General features: G+C 41.0%; 1 protein-coding gene across 1 annotated transcript; it reads right to left on the minus strand.

The window, feature by feature from the left end:
* Positions 1-8,183: 8,183 nt before the first annotated feature.
* On the minus strand, positions 8,184-13,020 carry LOC134100404 (uncharacterized). The gene is made up of 6 exons (XM_062553579.1): positions 13,015-13,020; positions 12,254-12,372; positions 9,638-9,759; positions 9,229-9,348; positions 8,524-8,691; positions 8,184-8,440 (listed from the first exon to the last, which is right to left on the minus strand). The coding sequence occupies exons 1-6, from the start codon at positions 13,018-13,020 to the stop codon at positions 8,184-8,186; spliced, it is 792 nt and encodes a 263-aa protein (XP_062409563.1).
* Positions 13,021-24,605: the final 11,585 nt, after the last annotated feature.

The raw sequence follows: 24,605 nt of genomic DNA on the forward strand, positions 1-24,605 counted from the left end.
ACCTAAATATTGGTGTAAATAGAGAAAAGGAAGGGGCCCTAATACTGATCCTTGAGGGACTCCTGTAGTGCGGTCATGAGACTTTCATATCTGTCCCTGCCAAGACACACTATAAGAACGTCCTTTAAGGTACGATTTGAACCAGTCAAGAGCTTTCCCAGAAATTCCCAGTTCATATAGTGTAGAAAGGAGAATGTCATGGTAAACTGTATCAAAGGCTGCAGATAAACAGAACAGAATTGCCACCGATGAAATTCTGATGAAACAGAATTGACACCGATGACCGAGCAGAGGACTTAGCTACTCTCAATGCATAAGTCACAGAGAGAGGAGCAGTTTCAGTAGAATGACCACTCACACTTGAAACCAGACTGCATAGCAGGGATGGGCATTCGATTAAATTTTCTTAGTCGATCGTCGGGAGAATTAACCATCAACTATCGATTAATCATTCATATTTTTATATTACATTTATTTATTTATTTTATTTAAAATGCAATGAAAATACAATACCACAACATGTTTGTTGCGTAGTGTGAGTCTTGAAGCAATGAAATCAATGCCACTTTGATTGCAACAATTAAACATTTTACCAGTCAGGGGCAATATTTCAAGCCATTCTCAGTTACTTGCGAGTTTGTTTTGATTGCGCTCAGTTTCAACCTAGCATCAACTCGAATTTAGCATGGACATTTATTGAAACCAGCATATCGCATTCTGTCACGACATAGCCTAGGCTACTATCACCAGACTGGTGTCTCACCACAGCTCCTGCTTCTTTTCTTCGTAGAGAGATTCTACCCGTTTGGTAGGCTAAATAAAGTTACAGGATGCATATTTATTCAAGTGGTAGGCTAGTTTGAGTGTGGCGGTGTTGTATTTCGCTTTGGACAAAGGCGTCTGCTAAATTGCATAACCATACACGTCAATGGCGTAACTTTGGGTCTACCATTGGGGGGGTTAAACTTGCGGCATGTTTATCAATTTATTTATTTATTGAATAATTTTCTTGTGCAAAAGCATGCTAATTTGCCATTCCTGTATTCGAAACACATCATGGTACTTTTACTGATTTAGGCTACACTTAACATAAATGCATCTATTCACTTGACTATTTGTGCCACAATGACACAGTAGTTAAATTCAGTGTTTAATAAGCACTAGCCAGCAGTGGCAGATTCCATTTAATTGATTGTGTGTGTGTGTTCGCTTTCTCAATTGCTGTACCTCCTCTGTCACCACCTTCTACAGTATCTCTCCTTCTTTGATTGCTGTACTGTACCTCCTCTGTCGCCTTCACCCTCTGGTCACCTATCTCTTATCTCTTACCTCCTTGGCCATTTCTCCATCTTTCCCTCTTCTCCTGATAAAAATCTAAGTTAATGGTCAAATGGTTTGAGAGAGGTGGTATATCCTAATCAGTTTTGGAGAATGTGTCCAAAATGTTGGAAAGCATTTTAAACACCTTTTGCCCACTTAAGATTGCTACAAAATAATACTAATACTAATACTAATGTTGTTTCAATGTTTCCCAAGAGCAAGCCTGCTAACATGGACCGTCATTAACCGTGTGAAGGCCTATGTATAAAGTACAGTATGCGTGCGCACCTGCACTAGCCAGCCAACTCCAGTCAACAAATCAGCTAATTTAACAGCTAACTTAGCAATAGGGGTATAATAGCTGGATATGATTTTGGGGGGTGTCATGACCCCTGTAACCCCCCCGCAAATTACGCCTATGATACACGTTGTTGTAGTGCTTGCAGCGAACTAAGTCACTTTTAAAATTAAAATGGTCCCACGCCACACTTCACCGTGACCCCTTCATAATTGGCTACTACTGAAATCAAAACGGAAACTCGCAGTTAACTGAGAATGGCGGCTGGTAAAATGTTTAATTGTTGCCACGCAGTGAAATTAATATCATTGTTTCAAGACTCACACTACGCAACGCAACGTACAACTGTTTAATCGATTACAAATATATGATATTGACGAAATTCTTAATGATCAATCCTCGATCGTCGATTAATTATGCCCATCCCTACTGCATAGGGTCTAGATTTACCCTAGCAACCAACGATATAATGTCACCCTAGGAGCCACCATAGCAACTACCATAGCAACCAACATGATTACCCTAGCAACCACCATAGCATTAGCTTCATTATGCATTGCAACAACCATGTAAATCTAAGCAAGACCATTGTTACTATCTCTACATGGTCTGTTTTAACACTGTATGACATTTTACATAATATGTTTTGCATTTTCATGCACTAGTAAACCATTGGAAGTTATTATTCTGAGTACCACTTTTTCTGTACACTACTAAACTTGAACTGATTTGGGTCTGCCATAGGACATTGCTGCTATCTATTTTTCATTTTCAAAACAATAAATATCACTGTGGGTACGCGATCCGAGCTGGCTGGATCGGATATGCGCATGCGCAAGATGATCGCGCATGCGCAGTTGATGCACTGTTTTACAGCTCTGCACGATCCGATCAGCGCATTTTAGGTCTATGAAATTGTCCCATGAACAATTTATATATAATTATAAATCATTTCACTTCAGCACACATCATGCCCACACTTTCTCTTATATTAAAGCCCCTATCTGCCAGCACAATGTCACCTATGGAATGAGGGTGAGTAGAAGTGTCTGGAGCAATGCAAAGTTTGGAAGCCCCGTGTAATACTTCACTGTGTTATCATCACCACCAGGGCCGGAGTGGGGCCTCTTTTCAGCCCGGGAATTTCAGGCTCAATACCGGCCCACTTTTTCCATGGTAGTGGAAATTGGATCAATTAAGCAACAGTTCAATCTGAGAAGTTAACATATTCCACTATCCCAAGGTTGATAAATTAACAAAAGCAGAAATAAATGAATAAAGCATTTCAAATGTATTCCACTCTTTAGCATAAAGGCATATTGAATGTTTACAGTTCAAATCACAGTATAAAGTTACACTGTGAATGGCAACGGCATCTAGGCTATAGAAGCGGACATCCATGTGACCGATGGACGTAAAATGTATCCAAATTCACATTCTCTGTTTAGCCTAATTGCTCACAGATCACACATAATTCACAGATATCGTGGAAGAGCTGGACTTGAGCTTTCAAACGATATTAGCAGGTGCTGTGATAAACTGAATGTAAGCAACGTCAATTTTCGTTAAGTTTATCAGGCTATTTCCACTGTGAACACAGAGCTTCATCCACCTCCACACCCATTACTCTCGGTGGTAGCCTTTATCTCCCAAACTCCAGTCAACATATAGCATATAACCATATATCAAAATAAACAGCAGACCTTATCGGACCCGAGGATATGAAGCATTCCTCTGTGCAATAGCTGATCCCGAGTAGGCTAATCCGGTTTTGAAATTGCAGCAAATATCTACATGTTATCTAACTTTATATTATATTATAATATCTATTATATTAAAGCAACACCATGGAAGTTTTGCTCTCGGGGTCCCCCTACAGTTGGGAAACGGTCATTTCTTTACATATGTCGTAAAATCAAGAGTTGGAATTCCAACGTTGGGCCAACACTGACCCAACGTCAGCAGCCCAACCAATTGCAATTTGATGTTATTGGTTGAGCAGCTGACGTTGGGTCAGAGTTGTCCCAACGTTGGAATTACACCCACAAATGGCAGCGTCAAGAGTTGGAATGCCAACGTTGGGGCAACACTGACCCAACGTCAGCTGCCCAACCAATTGAAATTTGATATTAGTGGTTGGGCAGCTGACGTTGGGATTCCTGAGTTCTGCAGACTGCTTGCTAGTTGGACTATATCTAAAAAAATATCCTGCCTTGACTGAGACTGTACATTCTTAATGCTACACAATGCTGAGGAAGAGTCAGAGGCTATAACTATATTACTTGGCCTAGGCCTATTACTCTCACTCCATGAGAGAGCCAAGAGGATGGCAACAAGCTCTGCTGAGTATACCGCCAGGTCATTATTTAGCCTCTTCCTTACAGCTATTCTTAGTTTAGGGATGACAAAAGCTGCCCCCACATGTTTGTCCTCTCTTTTTGACGCATCTGTAAATATAATAGATCGATCTCCATAAGAATCCTGTATAAACCCTTCCACATAAGATTTATCAACTTCTTTGCCTTCCTCTCTTGCCTCTAGGAGGCCAAAGTCAACTGAAGGCAACTCAAGGGTCCACAGAGGCACTGCTGGATAAGGCACTGTGGGACACACCGCTAACTGGTCTACCTCCACTTTTCTTGCTTTTCCTTTAATGATCCATCCAAAGCTTTTGATTTTTGTGCTCACTCTCTCTTGACAGTTTACCAAGGTGTTCAAGCCTATGTGGCCGTCCTGGTGACCCTTAAAGGGATAGTTCGGATTTTAAGACACGAAGTTGTATGGGTTCCCTGTCAGCAACGTAGTGCATCAGCACTGACTTACCCCCGACAGCGTCCTGTGAGCCGAGATCCAGCCGGTTTTAGATCGTTTTTGATGCTGAAGAAAGTAGTCCGGCAAGTTTCTGGGGTCACGAAAGTAAAGTGTTTTTCTTCTCAAAACCATATGCGTTCAACAGAGTGATATATTTGCACCACAAAAACGTTGTCCAGGAAAAATTCAAACCTCGTTATCACTTACTTATTTTTCGCGATTCCTATCACTGCGCGCTACTGACAGCTGGACAACGTTTTTGTGGTGCAAATATATCACTCTGTTGAACGCATATGGTTTTGAGAAGAAAAACACTTTACTTTCGTGACCCCAGAAACTTGCTGAAGAAAATAGTCCGGCATCAAAAACGATCAAAAACCGGCTGGATCTCGGCTCACAGGACGCTGTCGGGGGTAAGTCAGTGCTGATGCACTACGTTGCTGACAGGGAACCCATACAACTTCGTGTCTTAAAATCTGAACTATCCCTTTAAGGTTAGCCCAGTATACCAGAGCTAATTGATCTCGTCTGAGATGCAAAGGCATCTCCCCCAATTCCACTAGTAAGGCTGCCACAGGTTGTGGTTTTCATGGCTCCACTACATATCCTTAAAGCTTGATGTTGCACAATGTCTAGCTTCTTTAGTACTGTATTAGCAGCAGACCTATACACAATACATCCATAGTCAAGTACTGATCTTATTAACCCAATATAGATGGTCTTTAAAGGGGAAATGAACCCAAAAACAACACTATGCTCCATCACTATATTTCATCACATTTATATAGTTGATTGTGCTGCCATCAAATGTACTAACTCCATATAAAAAGAAAAGAATTTAACTGCTACAGTAACGGTGATTTGACGCGTCATCAAATCACCGGAATAGGGAGGGAAAGTGAAAACCAGCGCCAAGTGGTTGCGTTCCTATCGAAGAACAGCTCCAATGTTAAGTCCCATAGACCGACTTTTCAAAAAAATACTACGCAGCTATACCAGCGATCTTATCCACCAAAAATATTTTTCAGTCTGCATACTGTAATAATCTACTAACTGTGAAAATATCAGACCCTATTTCGCCTTATTTAAAAAAAACGTAATTGCTCGTTTCATTTCATAAATGGACTACAACTTCAAGTGACGTGACACCCTTCCACGACGTTACTCGCCTAGCATGGTTTGTTTATTAGCCTGTTAGCTAGTTGGTTAGTTAGTAGACAATCACACTTACTGCCAGCTCTTGTGTGAGTAGGAGCACAACACAAGTTATCCCAACATAAAGGTAATTACCACACGGTTTACATCGCTCTCTGTTATTACAAAAATATGATTGCCAGTTAAGCAAATTGCCGTTTTGATCAGTTGGAGATGAAGCGCCCAAACTGGTGACGTCAAATGCTACTGTAGCTAGCTACTGTAGTTCGTTATCACCATGTTACAAACAAACTCAAAACAATTAAACTGATCCTAAAAAATAAAGTATGACCACTCGAAGCAATAGAGCTGACCTACATGTATAGCATATTGAAGGCATTTAACTAACTTCCCATCATGGGCCGAGATATATTTTTTCTAGAAGAAAATCCCATCCACTCCTGCTAGCCTCTAGGAACGCAACCACCAGGTGGCGATGAGATTACTTTCCCTCCCTATAAAAATGCACGACTACAAGTTATGAACGTTCTGAATGGGGGGCGGATCTTGAGCGAGATGATTGACAGTATCGTTCTTTGGTTGACAGCGGCAGCTACTAAGTAGGCTAACGTTAGAAGAACTGCTGCTGGCCCCAGCCGTGGCGCGACTGGCTGGGGCACCTGCACCGCACGCCGGCGACCCGGGTTCGATTCCCGCCCCGTGGTCCTTTCCGGATCCCACCCCTGCTCTCTCTCCTGCTCATTTCCTGTCATACTCTCTACTGTCCTGTCCAATTAAAGGCATAAAAAGCCCAAAAAAATAATCTTTAAAAAAAAAAAGAAGAACTGCTGCTGCTAACCAAAGAAGGTGAGCCTCACGAAAATAATGGACGATACCGACAACGATTTTTTGGTTGCTGAGAAGCTTAATGCTGACCCATTTGAAGGCTATTTATTTGAGCCGGAATATTCTCCCACTGAAGTAAGGCAACGGAGGGAACAGCAGCAGGCAGCTCCGGATGGTAACGCCATCGTTGCGGCTGACCGTCCTCGAGTTGACAGCAGTTGGTATCCGAGCTGTCCTTCCTAACCCAGCACAGCAGCTTTCACGCTCATCTGGATCGAGGGGTCCTGGAAACATTTTTCCACTTGGAGAGAATAAATTGGAAGAAACAGAGACGATCACAAGGCCAAGGAGGACAAATGTCAAACAGACAAGTGAGTCAATCATATCTTTCTGTTATGTCTGCTGGTTGGCCTGTAGCAGATTTGCTGAGCCACCAGAGCAAAGACTATCTATCGCCCTCTAACATATGTCACTTCATTTCTATACAAACTAAGGATTCGTTAAAAAACGCAAGCAGAAACAGAGGCGGTTACATGGCTACTGTCTCATTTTTTACATGAAATGCAATTTAGCTAATGTGCTATTTTAATGTAGCCATTTTCTTCTACCCAGTTTTGTTTGGTTGGCTACCGAATCCTGCTGGAATGGGTGCTAAGAGGCGAGCGTTTGGGGAAGCACAACCGAGCAGTACTCCCCGCCTGCCTCATTGATGCAGTAAGGCTGGGATTATACTTGCCGTTAGACCAAGCGTAAGCGTATGCGCCCGTGTGCGACCTGCTGTGTCCTGTGTACAGACTCGCTGCAGCATCACGCACCCAACTGGAGGTCTTCACTAGGGGGAGACTATAGTAACATCAGATGTGGATGTGGCCATGTGCCATTGTTTACTCTCACGATTGCCCCCAGCTTCGATGTCGATAATGCATCTTGCAGTCACCTTTTTTTGGAGTGATCGCCCCCTACTTTCTTATCAGTATTGCATCTCGCGGACGCGTCATATTCGCTTGCGACGACGTGCACGACCGACGCACCAAACGACCGCAAAATACGCGAGGCAGCCATGATACGAACACGAACGCGTTGTCTGCAGCAAGTCTAAACCTGCCTTAAGGCAGCGGTATGCGTCCCCTGATGGCCAATACACCGGGTTCCTCGAGGTGAGAGAGGCAGCAGAAGGAATCGAGTAGACTGCTCAACAAATGTGAACAATTCGGTTGTCGTTAATAAACATTTATTTTGTACTTGAACCCTGCGTTTTTTTTAAATATTTACCTGAATACCCATAGTTATCTCTTGCATCAGGAGTTCGATTAACAAATGCACACTAGTAATTGTTCATGTCTGGTCATTTTTAGCCCTACAAGTAATGGTGACACTCATTCTGCCACAGAAAACTTCAGATTAGGCCACACGTGAAATGACCACCTAACCTTTGTTCTGACAACACAGCTCTAATTTGAAGGAATTCACATTCACCTTAGATTTTGTGCTACATACAATCATTAGAAAATGTGGACTGATGTTTATATCTAGGACAAGTCTAATCCATTTACACTTCTGTAAGCATATCTGAAACATAGAGACAGTTCAATAAATATGTATTAAATGGCCACACCATACAGTTTATATACAAATATAATCTGTTGTGAAAGTAATGACAGGCCACTGATGTATGAGCAAACTGAATCAATGAGACAAAATCATCCAAATCGCAAGACTTTTTTTTACAAGAGGCTTGCAATATACTCACTGACACTGGTGGTTAATGAGTTACTCATTTAGCAAAACAACTCTTGTGTTTCTGGGCAGCATCATCTTTGGATGGTTTGGGGAGTGTTCCTATGTTAGCAGGCAGGTCAGGTCTAAGAAGAGTTGAAGATGTGTCCTTGAAGATGACAGTAGGATCATTCCGCCTCTCCAACAGCAACTGCATCAACCTGGTTCTGAAGTTGACCGTGTTTTGCTGATGCCTCTTTCTTGTGACCCATTCTTTTGAACGCTTGCTCCATTCTTGAATGATAACAGGTTTTCCTGTAAGACATGCAAGGATTATTTGAGCAATTATAGTCTGTTTAATATATATTGCTTCCCACACATGCAATTCTATCACTGACCTTCTGAGTCCAGCTTTGGTTTCTGAGTCAGGTTCTCATTGTGATGCATGATGGCCAAGTTTGTTCTTTGCTTCATACTCTGGTAGGAGAAGCACTGTCTCTTTGGAGCATACGGCAATAGGGAACCGTGGAATACTTCCAAGGCGAGTAGCTGTGTGCACATCCCACCTTGCAGGTGCAGGACAAATGGAGAGTAATTATGGAAGAAAAAGTAATATCCGCAACACTGATAAATGCTCCCGGTTTAATATTGAAAAAAATGCAACGTTTCGACCCTACTGGGTCTTCATCAGGCAAAATCAAAAATTGTCTGATGAAGACCCAGTAGGGTCGAAACGTTGCATTTTTTTCAATATTAAACCGGGAGCATTTATCAGTGTTGCGGACATTACTTTTTCTTCCATACTTCCAAGGCACCTGGTTGTTCAGCAGAGATGTAATGTATTAGATTACCTTTACTATCAACAATTAAAAGGGTGCTCTGATTCATCCTTGAAAGAGACTTTTTGAAAGCAAAGTCAATCAGATGGACCTTTAGCAGTAGGATGACAGCATAGCATAATGTTAACCATTACTTTTCAATACAACAGAAATACATTACTGCTGTCCAAAGCATTGGGGAAACGATGTTCTCACCCCTTAGACAAGTGAGGGGGGATGCTAGACTATCGAACGACGGTGACAAAATTCTGACAAAAAACTGACCTGTGTGTTTGAAACGACCCATGTTGTCAAGATCCTTCTGGAGTGTTGTGTTGAGGACTATGCTAGCCAGCTCCTGATATGCCTCACTGTCCTTACACAGCCACATTTTCTTCTCCCATTCTTCATTGGTTAGAGGTGGGTGTTGACAGCTGTGCTCAGTCCCTCCTTCAGTCCATGTGTGTTCATCAATTATGTGGTGCAGAATTGAATTCCACGTCGACTTCAATTTCTTAGAAGAATAAATATAACAAAACATTTTCAAGAATGTGGCCAAACACCACATACCGTTTAGTCTTGCCAATGAGAAGGGACTACTGAGATAAGCTACTCAGATTGGATGACAGTTCTATAGTGACACAGTTGAGGAGCAAAATGAAGCGTACAGAAGACCATAAAGTGGTCTACATACCTCGACATTTCCTCCTGCTCTGGCAGTAGAGTACCAGAGATGGTTCTGGATTGAGCGGATCCAAGGTTTCAATGCTGCACATCTCCTCCTCTTGGACTTTGATATCAACTTGCTTTGGATATCTGGGTAGACACAAAACAATGTTATGAGCATGACCACTTGCAACCAACATTTGGGTAGTTTTACAACGAGGGTAAGCGCATAATGTCAAACAATGTGTTTGAGTGAACATGTAAACGAAGGCACTTTGTCACTTATTGAACTCATGAAAGGGCTAGGAGTTCCGTAACACAGAAACGTTTTAACCTGATGCTAAGTGACAAGAGTCTTTGTCTACATGTCCACTCCAACACATTGTTTGACACTATGCACTCATGCTGGTAGTGAAAGTACCGGTCTACAGTCAGTGATTAAATTGTTGTGTACTGTACTGTACATCTCATGTCATGATTTTAACCTGGAATGGGGTTAACACCCATCCCACTTGACCCTCATCTGATTAGTGTGAATGTACTGTACATTTAGTGTAGTTCTGTTTTGGATTTGGTATGACTGAATAATACCATTGTAAGTCAACCAAGCTTCATGACTTTTTTGCTATTAATATCCACCTTCAACACTTTCTTATGCTCTATAAGGTGACATTTGGTTAAGCGAGTCAAAATAGTTCCGAAAATTATGCTTCAACACACTATCTAATCTAATGAATCGAAATCATGCAAATTTCATTTTTTTCTCATGTAAAATGTATAATAGAAATAAATGACCCGTGATAACAGGCTAGAATGTCTAAAGTTCATTTCCCCTTTAACGCAGGCCTACTAGCACCCCACTCTACACCCCGCAGACACCGCATTACATTCAGTACTTTTTTACACTTCTCTCTCATTTTTTGGATATGCACTGCCCACGTTAATCGTTTGTCAAACCAAATACCTAGGTACTTGAAATGGTCTGTCCTTTCCAACTCTTGCCCACAAACTGTAATTTTAGGTCCTGACTTATAGCTCAGGAAGACATTGGCCTGACTAATGATTCTAATAGCTCCGATGAGCAAGAGGGAGACAGTGACACTAATTTAATTGATGTCAGCAACTTGCGTGTTGACATAAAAGTATGGGCAATTGCAACCAACACACCTATTAGTCACATCTCAAGTCTTCTCTCTGTGCTTCGGAAGCACTTGCCTAATGCAAACCTTCCAAAGGATGGCCGCACTCTTCTCTCAACTCCAACTTGCACAGAGGTGCAATCAAAAGCTGGGGGCTCCATGCACTATTTTGGGGTAGCAGCAAATGGGATTAGGGCAAGAATAGATGATAACGCCATACTAAAGAACACTCACACACTTCATCTTCAAATTAATATTGATGGCTTGCCTCTCTTCAAGAGCAGCAATCAACAATTTTGGCCTATATTAGGGCTAATTGAAGAAGACCCTTGCCGAATTTCTTTCGTGATAGGTTTGTACTGTGGATTCTCCAAGCCATCAGATGCAAATGAGTACCTCTCTGACTTTGTCACAGAGATGGGAAAGCTTGGTTCTGATGGCTTAGAGCAGGGGTCGGCAACCTTTGAGACCTCCAGTGCCAACTTCAAAATTTCTAGTCAATGAGTGTGCCACTATCAACAATAATGGTTAAAAAAAACACACACAAACAACAGGAATATACTTCTACAAATTTGGAATTTTATTTTACATTAAAAATGTGCTAATAAAATAAAATGTTAATTATTTTTATTATTATTATAGCCATGCATAACAAACGAAACGGCCACAACATTTTATAGGCAACAGCAGGCCTATTTTAACTGAACAGTGTGGGCTGAGGCTAAAATGAATCATAGGCTATATGTCTCAATTAAAAGGTACTGCTTTTTTATCTGGGGTTTGTAGTTTGTCACTTTGTCAGTCTGAGATTTTTTTTTTTTTTTTGCTGATGCTGGTGGCGGGTGCCAGTGATTATGCCTTGGCGTACCAGCAGTGGCACCCGTGCCATAGGTTGCCTACCCCTGGCTTAGAGTATCAGTCCTACTTCTATCGAATCGAAATTTCAGCATTTGTGTGTGATGCTCCGGCAAGAGCCTTTCTTAAAAACATAAAAGCTCATAACTCCTATTATGGATGTGAGCGATGTGTTCAAGAGGGTGCTTGGTTAAACCAACGCCTTAACTACACTGAGACCAATTCTGTCCTGAGGACAGATGAGGACTTCAGAGAAAAAAACAATCCTGACCATCACAAAGAGGGTGAGAGTGCTCTGCTCCAAATTAAAATAGGCATGGTCTCTCAATTTGTGTTAGACTTTATGCACCTTGTCTGCCTGGGAGTTGTGCGCAAGCTGATATGGCTATGGATGAGAGGCCCACTCCCAATTAGAATAGGAAACCGTTCTGTAATAGCCATATCTGATACATTGATAAGACTAGGGAAGAATCTGCCAAAAGAGTTTGGCAGAAAGGGAAGATCATTGAGGGAGGTTGATCGATGGAAAGCCACGGAGTTCCGAACATTTCTGCTTTACACTGGCCCCATTGCTTTAAAGAAAGCACTGCCTAAGCAAATGTATGATCACTTCCTCCTGCTGCATGTTGCCATATCCATATTATGTTCACCCCGTCTGCATAAGCATTATTGTGATTATGCTGAGAATGTTCTCAAGGTTTTTGAGCAGAATTTCCAAGTTCTTTATGGGGATTTTGGGTAACAACATCGTATCTTGTGCCAACACCACCTACAAAATTGAGGAAATACACAGAACTCTTGGTGTTACCTCCTTTGTGGTGAGACAGTATACACAACAGCTACCCTTTTTTAATGACCCAGTGAACTCCCTTCAACTGGGAATGGCTGTAGAAGAAATGTCAAGAGACACCTTGACAATAACAGAAAAAGACAAGGTTTTTGAGCAGAATTTCCAAGTTCTTTATGGGGATTTTGGGTAACAACATCGTATCTTGTGCCAACACCACCTACAAAATTGAGGAAATACACAGAACTCTTGGTGTTACCTCCTTTGTGGTGAGACAGTATACACAACAGCTACCCTTTTTTAATGACCCAGTGAACTCCCTTCAACTGGGAATGGCTGTAGAAGAAATGTCAAGAGACACCTTGACAATAACAGAAAAAGACATAGACTGGAAGATGGTGGCAATGCCATACAAAAACAGACTCGTCGTATACCCTTTTAATCATTTGTAAAATCGTATTCCTATTTTTCTTTTTTATATTCATAATTCAATCAAATTTAATCTGGCCCTAATTCAATTATTCATTCAATCTTGTCATTCTAATTGTACACTAACTTTTAACCCTTTCATTTAGATGTTCGCAGTTGTTTTATTTATTGAAACGAACGAGGTGGAGGTGATACCGTCATGTTGGCTGAGTTTGGATGAAAAAGTGGCTTTCTGGCCACCATACAAAAAAACTGATAAGGCCAAGGCAGCAGTTTTAACCATGGAGGAGCCAGACGAGACTTGGGGGGAATTTTTGGTCAAAGTCTTCAAAAAATACGGTGAGACACACCACACAGTGCCATATACACAGAGGCAGAAAGGGGTAGCAGACATGGGCTGTTGTAAAAGGTTGCCAGTGAATGAAACCAATAACAATAGAATGCAGAGGTATAATGGCACAGGGGAGAAGTATTGAACACGCTAAGACAAAGAGGCTTTCCAGGGCTACTGAAGACCTCTGAATTTTGCTCCTGAGCTCTGTGCATTGCTGGACAATGGTGAGTGATGTTCCTCTCACCGGGGACAATGGTACCACTGGTCTTAAAGGAAGATTTGGGTGCTTTGAAATGCATCCTGTGTAGTTCCACTGATAAAACCACACATGTCTGAGACAATAAGGGGAGTAAAAAACAACATAAAAAGTCTATTTCACACAGTGTTTAAGCAGCAGACTGCACCACCCTACGCACACCATCTAAATCTATACTTTACTCCTCCGTCCCCTCATGGCCTTCAGCATTGTGAACGCAAGCTTATCAGCAGTCAGCTACCTCTTCCTCTTCAGGCTTGCAAGAATGTATAGAACTCATCATCCTCCATCTGAAACAACACCAAAAGCATACAAATGCAGTACCTTAATTAAATAAAAGAAAACAAAACTGGATGTGTGCATGTATGTATATGCACACACAAGAAGAGGTAGCCTAATATATTGAAGCATTTCTGAGTAACTCAAACTATTTGTAAATATATGAAAAGTAATTTCACTGCACATGGGTTAGCTACCCTTTTTTTGTCTGCATTAGGGTAGATGACATGACGTTGGTTTTTCACCGTCACAGAAGATAAAACACAATTAATTTCACATTTTCACATTTTAAAATACTGTAAAAGGTTAAACATTTTCTTGCTTTACATGGATTTGTTGTTTTAATACCCGAGTCATTTATCGTTTTTTCAGTACTTTGAGCCAAACCTTAAAATTGTCCTATGGTGTGATGGTAGACAACATAATTATGTAAATGTTAACTTTTATAAATAGAGGAAATAATGCTTAAACATTTTAATGAACGCTCCTGGCATAATTGTGCAAGTGTCTATTTTACTAAGTGGCAATCACTTTTCCCATACATACATTTCTAAAATGGTAGGAACTCCGTAAAATTCATCACAGAAAAAAATGTCCTTTGGTGTTAGGCAATAACCTGATGTTAAGTTGGCCAAAATCATGGACAACTACATTTAGTTGAAAGACCCCATTCAAGGTCATGTGACTGAAGACCCTAATGAAGCCCTGGAGCAGTGAACATGGTGAGAATTTCTCTCAGAATTGCTCAAATATTCAACTATGTTTTCAGACCACTGAAGTTGTTAAGTTTTTTTGTCCTTTGGTGTGACACCCCTAAATGCCATTTTTGTATTCAAATTTGTATTTTTAACAGCAGGACTATGTAATATTATGCAAATGCATGATGTCAGTTGCTAATGACAGCTCAGTTAGTATTAGCATGGTCATTAACTGCCACAAAAGCTTAAATGTCCTTTGGTGTGACAGGAAATGTCCTTTGGTGTGACACCTAATAATGACTTAAATTCAAATATTTATTGCTGTTTTAGAGACGACATACAATGTTTTGAAGTGTTACTAAAATAACTATAATATAAAGTACATAAATCTAAAACTTTTTTTTTATAACAGAAAGAACCTCCCTGCAGGACCTGTGGCCCAACCTGCCCCGGAACTTCCAGTGTTGCCACCAACAAATATAATGTCATTGTAGATAATTGTGTTAAGTATGATTAAAAACTGCTCTAACAGCTGAAAAAACAGCCTGACCAGCTTAAGGTGGTTTGCTGGTTGACCAGCTTGTTAACCAGCTTGTTTGACTACCTTATGATGGTTAACCAGCTATAGACCAGCAAAAGTCTTGCAAAAACATACCTGCATCTTACGATGGTAATTCTGCTGGTTTTGCTTGTCGTACCATCTCACGCTGGTCATTTTAGTTGGTGTTGCTGGTCTACATTGCTGGTTTTTACTGGTCATGCTAGCTTATGTTGGTGATTCTAGCAAACCAGCATGGCCATCTTACACTTACAATGTCAAGCTTGGCAGGCTGGTCACCAGCATGACCATCTCACACCAGCTTTATCCCACACGACAGGCTGGTCACACCAGCATGACCAGCTTCCTTAGATGGTCACGGCAGCATGTCCACCTGGTGGCCTAACCAGTTATACCAGCAAAGACCAGCAATAGCTGGAGACCAGCTGGAAACCAGCAAAAAACAGCTAAGACCAGCTACCAACATAAATTGGTTTCTTGCTATTTTTTCAGTAGGGATGTTTTAGATAGAGTGGACTTCATGAATGTAACGCAATGTTTTAGAATGGAATTTCCCTATTGAGGATTGTGGTCCCTCTTTTGGCGATCAAAAACGGATTGTCAGAAGCACAACGTTTATAGACATTAAAGGCATGGCAGTCCACATTCACTAATTTAATGGTGTGATTTTGTCAGGTGCTGGACACAAAAGGGTTGTTCTTATGTCTCTTAATCAGTCATGGGTGTGTTTTGGGCATAACATCCTTTAAAACAATGAGAATAATATCTATCATTTCCTTTAACAGCAAACAATGCAACTTCACACAGCAGCACATTTGAAGGAATCTGCATGCACACAAGACTATATGGAACAGGGATTCCACTAAAACTTGCTTTACTAAAACCTGCTTGTGACTAGCAGAGTATAGCCTACATGCATCTGCACTCACCTATTATTTGAACTCATAGACAAAGTGAAACTTCACCGTGGTTTCATAGTCGACAAATTAGTTCAACACAGTTAAGTACTATTACTATTGACTGACAATGGGTTATCATCAAAAAAATAGCCTGGAAAAAGCAACACTTATCCAACAAATGTCCTCCTTTATCACTGTTACAATAAACACTACACATATTCTGACTCACTTCATGCAATAACTATCTTTGTCCTTTAGTGTGACATTTTGTCCTATAGTGTGACAAACATAAAACAACAGAAAAACATCCTTAATTTCAAAACATACTTTTAAAAAGCCAGGTTTGGCATGAGGGGAGCTCCAATAATAGCTCCTCTTAGATAGGTACAATTTCAAACAGTTTTGTAGGGTTGGCGGAAAAAAATGTATCGCCATTCATAGGAAAAAGTCAATCAAGTTCATCTATTCATGGTGAAAATGATTTTAATGAGTACTTTTATCTGAAATAAATATAATTTTAAGAAAATAATGATTTAATAATGTGAACAATTCTGTTTCATGTATTTTTTTTATGTTATTTAATATAATTTCTTAGTACTTTTTAAATGTCACACCATAGGACACATTCACAGTGCAGATGAGTGTAAACGTGGAAAAAAACAGGTGAGGTCATTGACAAAATGAGTGACCACTATTATTTTCAGAAACTACAGTTTCCATACTACATAAATATTTGTATTTTTTCTTTTAAAATGATGTTTTCCAAAAAAAGCACTTTTTCTTGGCCAGATGTCAACTACCCATTAGCACTTTCCCTAGAATTATTGTCTGTGTATGATCCTGTAGTAACTCATACTGTAAGCACATTGAGCTCACAATATTTTGGTTACAATAAACGTTAAAGAGAGCTACACGAGGCCCTTTTTTTTTCTTTTTTCGAATGTATGCGCCACTGTCGCGTCTGGTGTAGCTACTTCCATTGCTTAGTGATTATTAACTGCTGCAACATACGCTTCGAGAACGGAACGCTTCAGTTCCGCGCCTGGTGTAGCTCACAGCTGAATGGCTACAGTTACAGTTTGAACAGATAGCGTAGCTCACATAAAGGCACTGCAACAATGTTTACAGAGATACATTATAACATTGGCTGCAAAGATTATACTGAGTATCAGCAACGTTTTATTTTTCTTTTTTTTTATTCAGGGAAAATTGACTGAGCATCAAGCTCTTTTACAGCAATGCCCTGAGTCACAAAACAGTATCTTACTAGATTGACTCACAAGCACGCACACACATTTGAAATCTAACGCCGGACGCTTTCATGTTTAAGCATTACCGCACGAGTGGGAGTGATGTTGTTGGCCAATATCGCCACGGCTGTGGTTTGCCGCAGGCACGAAGCCGAAGGCTGAGTGCCGTAGGTAACTACAGCCCTGGCGATATTGGCCAACAACACCACTTTGTAATTAAAACTGCAACCGCAAGGGGGCAACATAAGACCGCCCTAATAACATGAAGGTTCGGCTCCTGCCGAAAAACACGGAAAAACCCGAAGACCAAGGTGACAAGCGGAGAAAAGAGACATGACGCTCGGCATGTCAGATTGCAGTTGCAGAGTTTACGAAAGTTTTACAGGCACCTCACAGCTCTCACGCGACGTAGCCTATAACTCAATCAGTCCAGCAGAGATGCCAGAGCAACGTTTTGGTAAATGGAGAGGGAGAGAAATGCTCCGCATATCCGTCTCATTTAATCATTATAATGAAGGTGATGACTGGCGAAATTAATCAAACGACGTTTCAATAAACCATTGTTGAAATTAATGAAAATGGTTTTAGAAAATTGCCTATAGGCCTATCAGAAGGAAATAGCAATTCAACCTGAAATACTCGATAGGCAACCTTAGATTGATTCATTAATTCATTAGCCTACGGTTACAAGACCGCATTTCCGTGAATAGGCTATTATTGTCAAGGCGAAGACGAAAGAGATGCAAGATGGACATTTAGGCTACATGGTGAGTCAGGTATGCGATAGGGCAGTGAGGGTGATTCATTGTAACCATCGACTAGTAGGTCTAGCTCCGCAAAATAAGTTTCTAGCAACTTACAGTATGTATCGTATGCATGTACATGTTGATTCAGAGATAGGCATTGACTACCGTAGGCTGCTGTGCGTCAAGCTATATGACAGCATTTTATCATGTGGTGAATTAATAACTAACGTCAGTTTAACATGTCAGAATTTTTGATCGGCGTTTCAAGTGCATGCCGCGAATAAATAAACTTGACTGACTGAATCCCGTATATTTGTTGGCAAGTGTTAATACCTAGGCTAAGCACAATGGTGATGAGATTCGAGCTGTGGCGCAACTGTTTGAGGCATATAAACCGTACGCCAGCGACCGGGGTTCAAAACCCACTCTATGAATCTCTCTGGAACCCATAAAGACAAAAGGCATCGTTTAAAGAGACCCTATGCAACTTTTTCATAGTCATAAAATCGCTCAGAAATCGTTGTTTTGCTTGACTTTCGTTGTTTCGTCGAAAACAGTAATATTTCCTCCCGCCCCCTGTGTCCCTACCCGCTAATGCAACCTTGCAGTTTCTGCAGGAGACGATCGTCTGTTTACATCTGGAAGTCGTAAGGAACAAGAAGAACTACGCTTGCAATTTATATATTTATATATAGCCTATATATGTATAAATATACACGCTAAAGCTGTCGGGGAAGCTCTGCAGAGAAATATGCAAGCATAAAACGAGTGAAAACGAAAAACGAAAACGAAACCAGAGATGAAATCGCCAATCCTGCATTGTTCCTCTTTAAGGAAATCAAAAATAATCTCAGTTTTGCGATTTTTTTTTTATGTTTGCGATGTCTGCTGAAAAGAAAAGTTAATATGTGAATTCGTGAAGCGCACACTCACACACATTTTTACATTTACATAGTGTCGGGCTCAAGTGTCTGTCGAGAGAGAAGGGGGGAGGGAGGCAGTCGTCCTCAATGCCATAGCAGAGAATGTCTAATAAGGGGAGAAGGACCACTATAGCGAAATACTTCCGCATGGTACTGCAACTAGAGGGCGATCGCGAGCAAGTGATGAATGAATGGGTAGCAATGGAGCTGAACCCCCCAGTACCACATTTCTCGTTATATAATTTTTTCTCCTGAAATTGCATTAATGCATGCGATGCAGGATAACTTGACTTGACAATCAGCTGACAAATACAATTTTCAATATGTGTTGTTATTCCTAAAAACCCTTTCAAAGTTTCCATGTCACGTGACACAAGCGAACCACTTTACGGCCATACACCTAAAAGAAGGTTCAGCTTCACGACGGTCGTAATCGGTCGCGATTGTCGCGAGCATCCATGAGCTAAATGCTAGCATGTTACAGGGAAAACGGCCCATCCTATGAAAAGCAGAAAGGACATGAGTGACTTTTCATTTCATTTCCAGTGGAAAACCTACACTCAGGTAGCTACTACGACAATGTACATTAAGAAATGAAGTTGTCAACTGTGAAAAAAACGAGTTCTAGCCGCTTAGCCCCATAGACCACAATTCATGTATCACTTGCTCGGCAACGCCCCTAGCGGAATTTCAACAGATTGCATGAACAATCCGGTACAATGGAGTTAATAGGAAGTGGACCGGCTCTCCCTAAAGGGGCTCTGGCCATAGGTAGGCTATAATGTAGTGAACTGGTTAGACGAGTGTGGGGGAGGGGGAATGATCGCACAAGACAATTGCTCTTCATGAAATGGATCTCACAGACGGCTGTCGATTTTTAAATGTAGCCCACTACACCACTTGCGAAATCGGACGTGGCACATAGCCTAATTGTTAGGCTACTGGATTTAATATAGCAAGTCCATAGACTTTGTTCATCCTACAATACGTATAAAATCCGACAATCCAAAACGATAACGAGATCTCCCAGAAACAAAAAACAAGTTTGTTGAGTAGCCTAGGGGGTATTCCATCAACCTCGCTAAACAAGGCGGCGCTCAACAGAAATAGCCTGGCTTGAACTAGTGTATACTTCCACTTGAAGCTAAAGCCGTTCCATTAACTCAAGTTAGCTGCATCTTGCCCTCGTTTATTCAAACGAGGCTAAAATCAGCTTCATGTCTGCTCGTGCACGAGGTAGAAAAGTAGACCAAAACCATAGATTGACGAAAAGAGGATACATGTCGTAAAATTAAGGCAAACTAGAAGATTTCAGTTCGATTTACAGGCGCCATCTACAGGATTTTCATCGGAAGTAATCAAATTGAACACGAGAGAAAAAAATAGATACAGTAGTTGCCTAAAAAGGAGAATAACGAAATCGTAGGCCTACTGTAGCCTAAATCGCTAAATCGCTAAACAGTAATTATGATGGTTTGAATTGGGACTTTGATGGTCTTCACTCTGAACAAAACGAGTGAATAAGTAGGCTATTTAAACTCAAAACAACTTTGGCAGCTATTCAACATTGATAACGTTTGTAGATTAAAAGGGTTCACTGTAAAATATTTTTTCGGTGGTCATAAAATAAATTAGTAGGCTATTTTCCTGGGAGTATTGGGAGAAAACCTATTGTCTCCCATAAGCATATAGTTCTGCCAAAGTGTTTGTGAAATATACTTATCTGAAATGCAATTTGGCTTTCAATATGTCATAGGCCTAATTTAATTTGTGTAATACAGTTGGTTTGATATCCGAAACTAGGCCTAATCAATAGACTAGGCTATGAAGCGGTTTTAATAGCCTTTACAGAATAAACTGTAGGCTGGCTTGCCTCATCATATACTGTAGCCTACTGACAGCCTGCCTACTGTCACTGAGCAAGCTACTGTACATGACCCTTTATCAATAGTGATGCCTTTCATTAAAGAGTATAACTAAACATGGCAATATTAATGTGTTAACATAGCCAATATAAATTTATCCCATGGGAACCGAACCCGAGAACACGCAAAACATACTTCGTTTGATAACCTGTCACGCTGCGCATGACACCACGACAGACTTCCTCCATGAATAGACGCAAGATTCCTTGGAGCACACACAGATCAAGTTCAAACAATGTAAGTTGCATAATTTTCAGAAATTCTTTGAAACTAGCGAATAGGTAGCCTTAATCAATGATTGCAACACTGTCGGGAAAAAAGTTTCTCCTTCTACTTTTTAAGTTGTATGCTAGGCCTACGGGTGACGAAAGCACAGGTTGAAGGAACCAACGTTTGGGACTCGTTTTCCGACTGGTGGGGTTTTTTTGCAACACAGATAAATTTAGCTCGGCAGTTAGCCTGCCACCGACCTGGGGGGTATTTCACAAAACCAAGATAGGGGATTTAGACAGGCTTACTGGGTTATCCTGGGGGGTATTCCATCAAGCGAGCTAACCGTAAATCGCGGCTAACTTTGATAAGCCTCGCTAATTTTAGAGAGAGTTTGGTTCCATTACTCCCGCTAACAGGAATCTCAGCTGAGTTGCTGGGGTAACATATGCTTCTGAACTAACCTGGTCGGTGGCAGGCTAACTGCCGAGCTAAATTAATCTGTGTTGCAAAAAAAAAACACCAGTCGGAAAACGAGTCCCAAACCATTGGTTCCGTCAACCTGTGCTTTCGTCACCTGTAGCCTACAACTTAAAAAATAGAAGGAGAAACTTTTTTCCGACAGTGTTGCAAGCATTGATTAAGGCTACCTATTCGCTAGTTTCAAAGAATTTCTGAAAATTATGCAACTTACATTGTTTGAACTTGATCTGTGTGTGGTCCAAGGAATCTTGCGGCTCTGCTCAAAGCACAACTTGCGTGGTGTCATGCGCAGCGTGACAGGATATCAGCCGAGATCTGTTTTGCGTGTTCTCGGGTTCGGTTCCCATGCGATGAATTTACATAGGCTATGTTAACACATTAATATTGCCATGTTTAGTTATACTCTTTAATGAAAGGCATCACTATTGATAAAGGGTACAGTAGCTTGTTCAGTGACAGTAGGCAGGCTGTCAGTGATGAGGCCAGCCTGCCTAATTCTGTAAAGGCTATAATAATTAAAACCGCTTCATATAGGCTAGTCTATTGGTTAGGCCTATAGTTCAGATATCAAACCAACTGTATTACACAAATTAAATATGAAATGACATATTGAAAGCCAATATTGCATTTCAGATATTTCACAAACACTTTGGCAGAACTAATGCTTATGGGAGACAATAGGTTTTCTCCCAATACTCCCAGGACAATAGGCCTACTAATTTATTTTATGACCACCGAAAAAATATTTTAGAGTGAACCCTTTTAATAGAACGTAGGTTATCTTTAATGTTGAATAGCTGCCAAAGTTGTTTTGAGTTTAAATAGGCTACTTATTCACTCGTTTTGTTCAGAGTGAAGACAATCAAAGTCCCAATTCAAACCATCATAATTACTGTTTAGCGATTTACAGTAGGCCTAGGCCTACGATTTCTTTATTCTCCTTTTTAGGCAACAACTGTATGTTTTTTCTCTCGTGTTCAATTTGATTACTTCCGATGGAAATCCTGTAGATGGCGCTTGTAAATCGAACTGAAATCTTCTAGTTTGCCTTAATTTTACGACATGTATCGTCTTTTCGTCAATCTATGGTTTTGGTCTACTTTTCTACCTCGTGCACGAGCAGACATGAAGCTGATTTTAGCCTCGTTTGAATAAACGAGGGCAAGATGCAGCTAACTTGAGTTAATGGAACGGCTTTAGCTTCAAGTGGAAGTCTACACTAGTTCAAGCCAGGCTATTTCTGTTGAGCGCCGCCATGTTTAGCGAGGTTGATGGAATACCCCCCGGGATGAACACAGCCTTGACTTGGTTTCACAGAAGAGATCACATATAAGTTACCATGGGAATTTATACTTGGAAGCTAGCCTGCTCCCGACCAGGCTAACAGCCAAGCTAAGTTAATTCTAATGGTAATTACATTATCTGATTGGTTCTGCTAGCTGTCATTCAAATCAGACCTCCATGCGATTTTTTCAAAGAGCTGTATTCCATTTATATATTATTTGCTACTTGCATTTACTCGCAAAACATAGCAAAATGTCTGCCTAACATGTAAATTATGGTGGCCTTATAATTAATAACATACTCGTTGTTTGCTTCTTTTTTGACGGACGTTTGATGAATAGCCTTAGTTGATTGGAAGTGGAGGGGACATTTTTTCGAAGGTGTTTTCAACTATTTCGGCTTTTAAGACAAATTAAGATATATCATACTGTGTGCATCTTTGCGGTGGCGAAGTGCTTTCTTAATGACGTTGCGTGCCGAGACAAGGAAGCTCTCACACGTGGGTGCATACGTATATTTGCATTCACTTGGTCTGCCACACCCACTCCCGATATGTAACAGAAATAGGCTACTCATGATTCCCGTCCAAAAAAATACAACTTTACCTCGTTGTTAGTCTATATCAAAAGCGGTTGTTCACTTTGTGTGCAAGACGCTATTTTTCGCGTCTTTTTTATTCCCACCGTGAGTTATTTGGGGGAGAAACGAGAACGCGCACACATACCGAATAACTTACACCTGGCTTGACCGAGCCGCCTCAACTCATCTGCGCTAGGCATTAGTGAAACGTATTGAGCATGTTTACTTTAACCAGGCTAGGTCAACCGCGTGTGTCGTCACTTATCTTGGATCTACTTAGGCCTACTCTGGTTTTGTGAAATAGTCCCCAGGTTATTTCAGAAGCATATGTTACCCCAGCAACTCAGCTGAGATTCCTGTTAGCGGGAGTAATGGAACTGAACTCTCTCTAAAATTAGCGAGGCTTATCAAAGTTAGCCGCGATTTACGGTTACGTTGATGGAATACCCCCCTAGTCCTTCCAACAATCTCAGCTTTTGCGTTTGATAGATAAAAAGGCATCCTGTCCTGCTGTATTCCAATGAGAAAAAAACAAACATCCACAAGGCCAGGGGTCGGCAACCTGCGGCTCTGGAGCCGCATGCGGCTCTTTAGCGCAACCCTGGTGGCTCCCTGAGTGTCTTCAACAATGTATGAAAATGAATGGGGGGATTTTTGTTTGTTTGTTTTAATATGGTTTCTGTATCAGGACAAACATTCTTAACGTTTTCCAATGTTGTAAAAATGTGCATAATAAATATTAAAGTTCAACATTTCTGTCAACGAAGATTTGATAGCCTACGACACACGTTTCAGAGCGGCGCCGTCCCATGCAGGTGGCTGTGGTTGTAAACAAACCGGCGGGTGTCAGCATGGCCATGGCATGGATCCCAAAGGGAAAAAGAGAAAGATAGCCGATGAGATCAGAGAATTTAAGGCAGAATGGACCGAATCATTTGCTTTCATTGCCATTGCGGAAGGATTGCCTGCATGTTTGCTTGCTTTGTAATGAGAAGTTGGCGAACAACAAAATGAGAGACATTTAGAAAGACATTTTCAGGGAAGGCATGCTACATTTGCAGCCGACTACCCAGTTGGGACTGAGGGAAAAAGTGCGATTGCAGTAGCCTACTTCTGGAGAAATTTTGTTGTAACCTGAGAGATATTAAAACGTGGAAAACAACGGTTCACGGACGGTGATTACACGAAGTTGAACTTAAAGCACCAGCGGAGTAGTCACGTGGTGTGTCATTCTCTCCGAGATGCGCTGTAGGGAAAAACATTTAATCATGAAAGCTCGTTATGTAGCCTCGTTGTAGCCTACTTAGTCATTTTGATAGTAGGCTAATATAGATAATATACACTTACAGCCTGTGTTACCT

The sequence above is a fragment of the Sardina pilchardus genome, chromosome 14 (genome assembly GCF_963854185.1).
Source record: "Sardina pilchardus chromosome 14, fSarPil1.1, whole genome shotgun sequence".
Classification (NCBI taxonomy): domain Eukaryota; kingdom Metazoa; phylum Chordata; class Actinopteri; order Clupeiformes; family Clupeidae; genus Sardina; species Sardina pilchardus.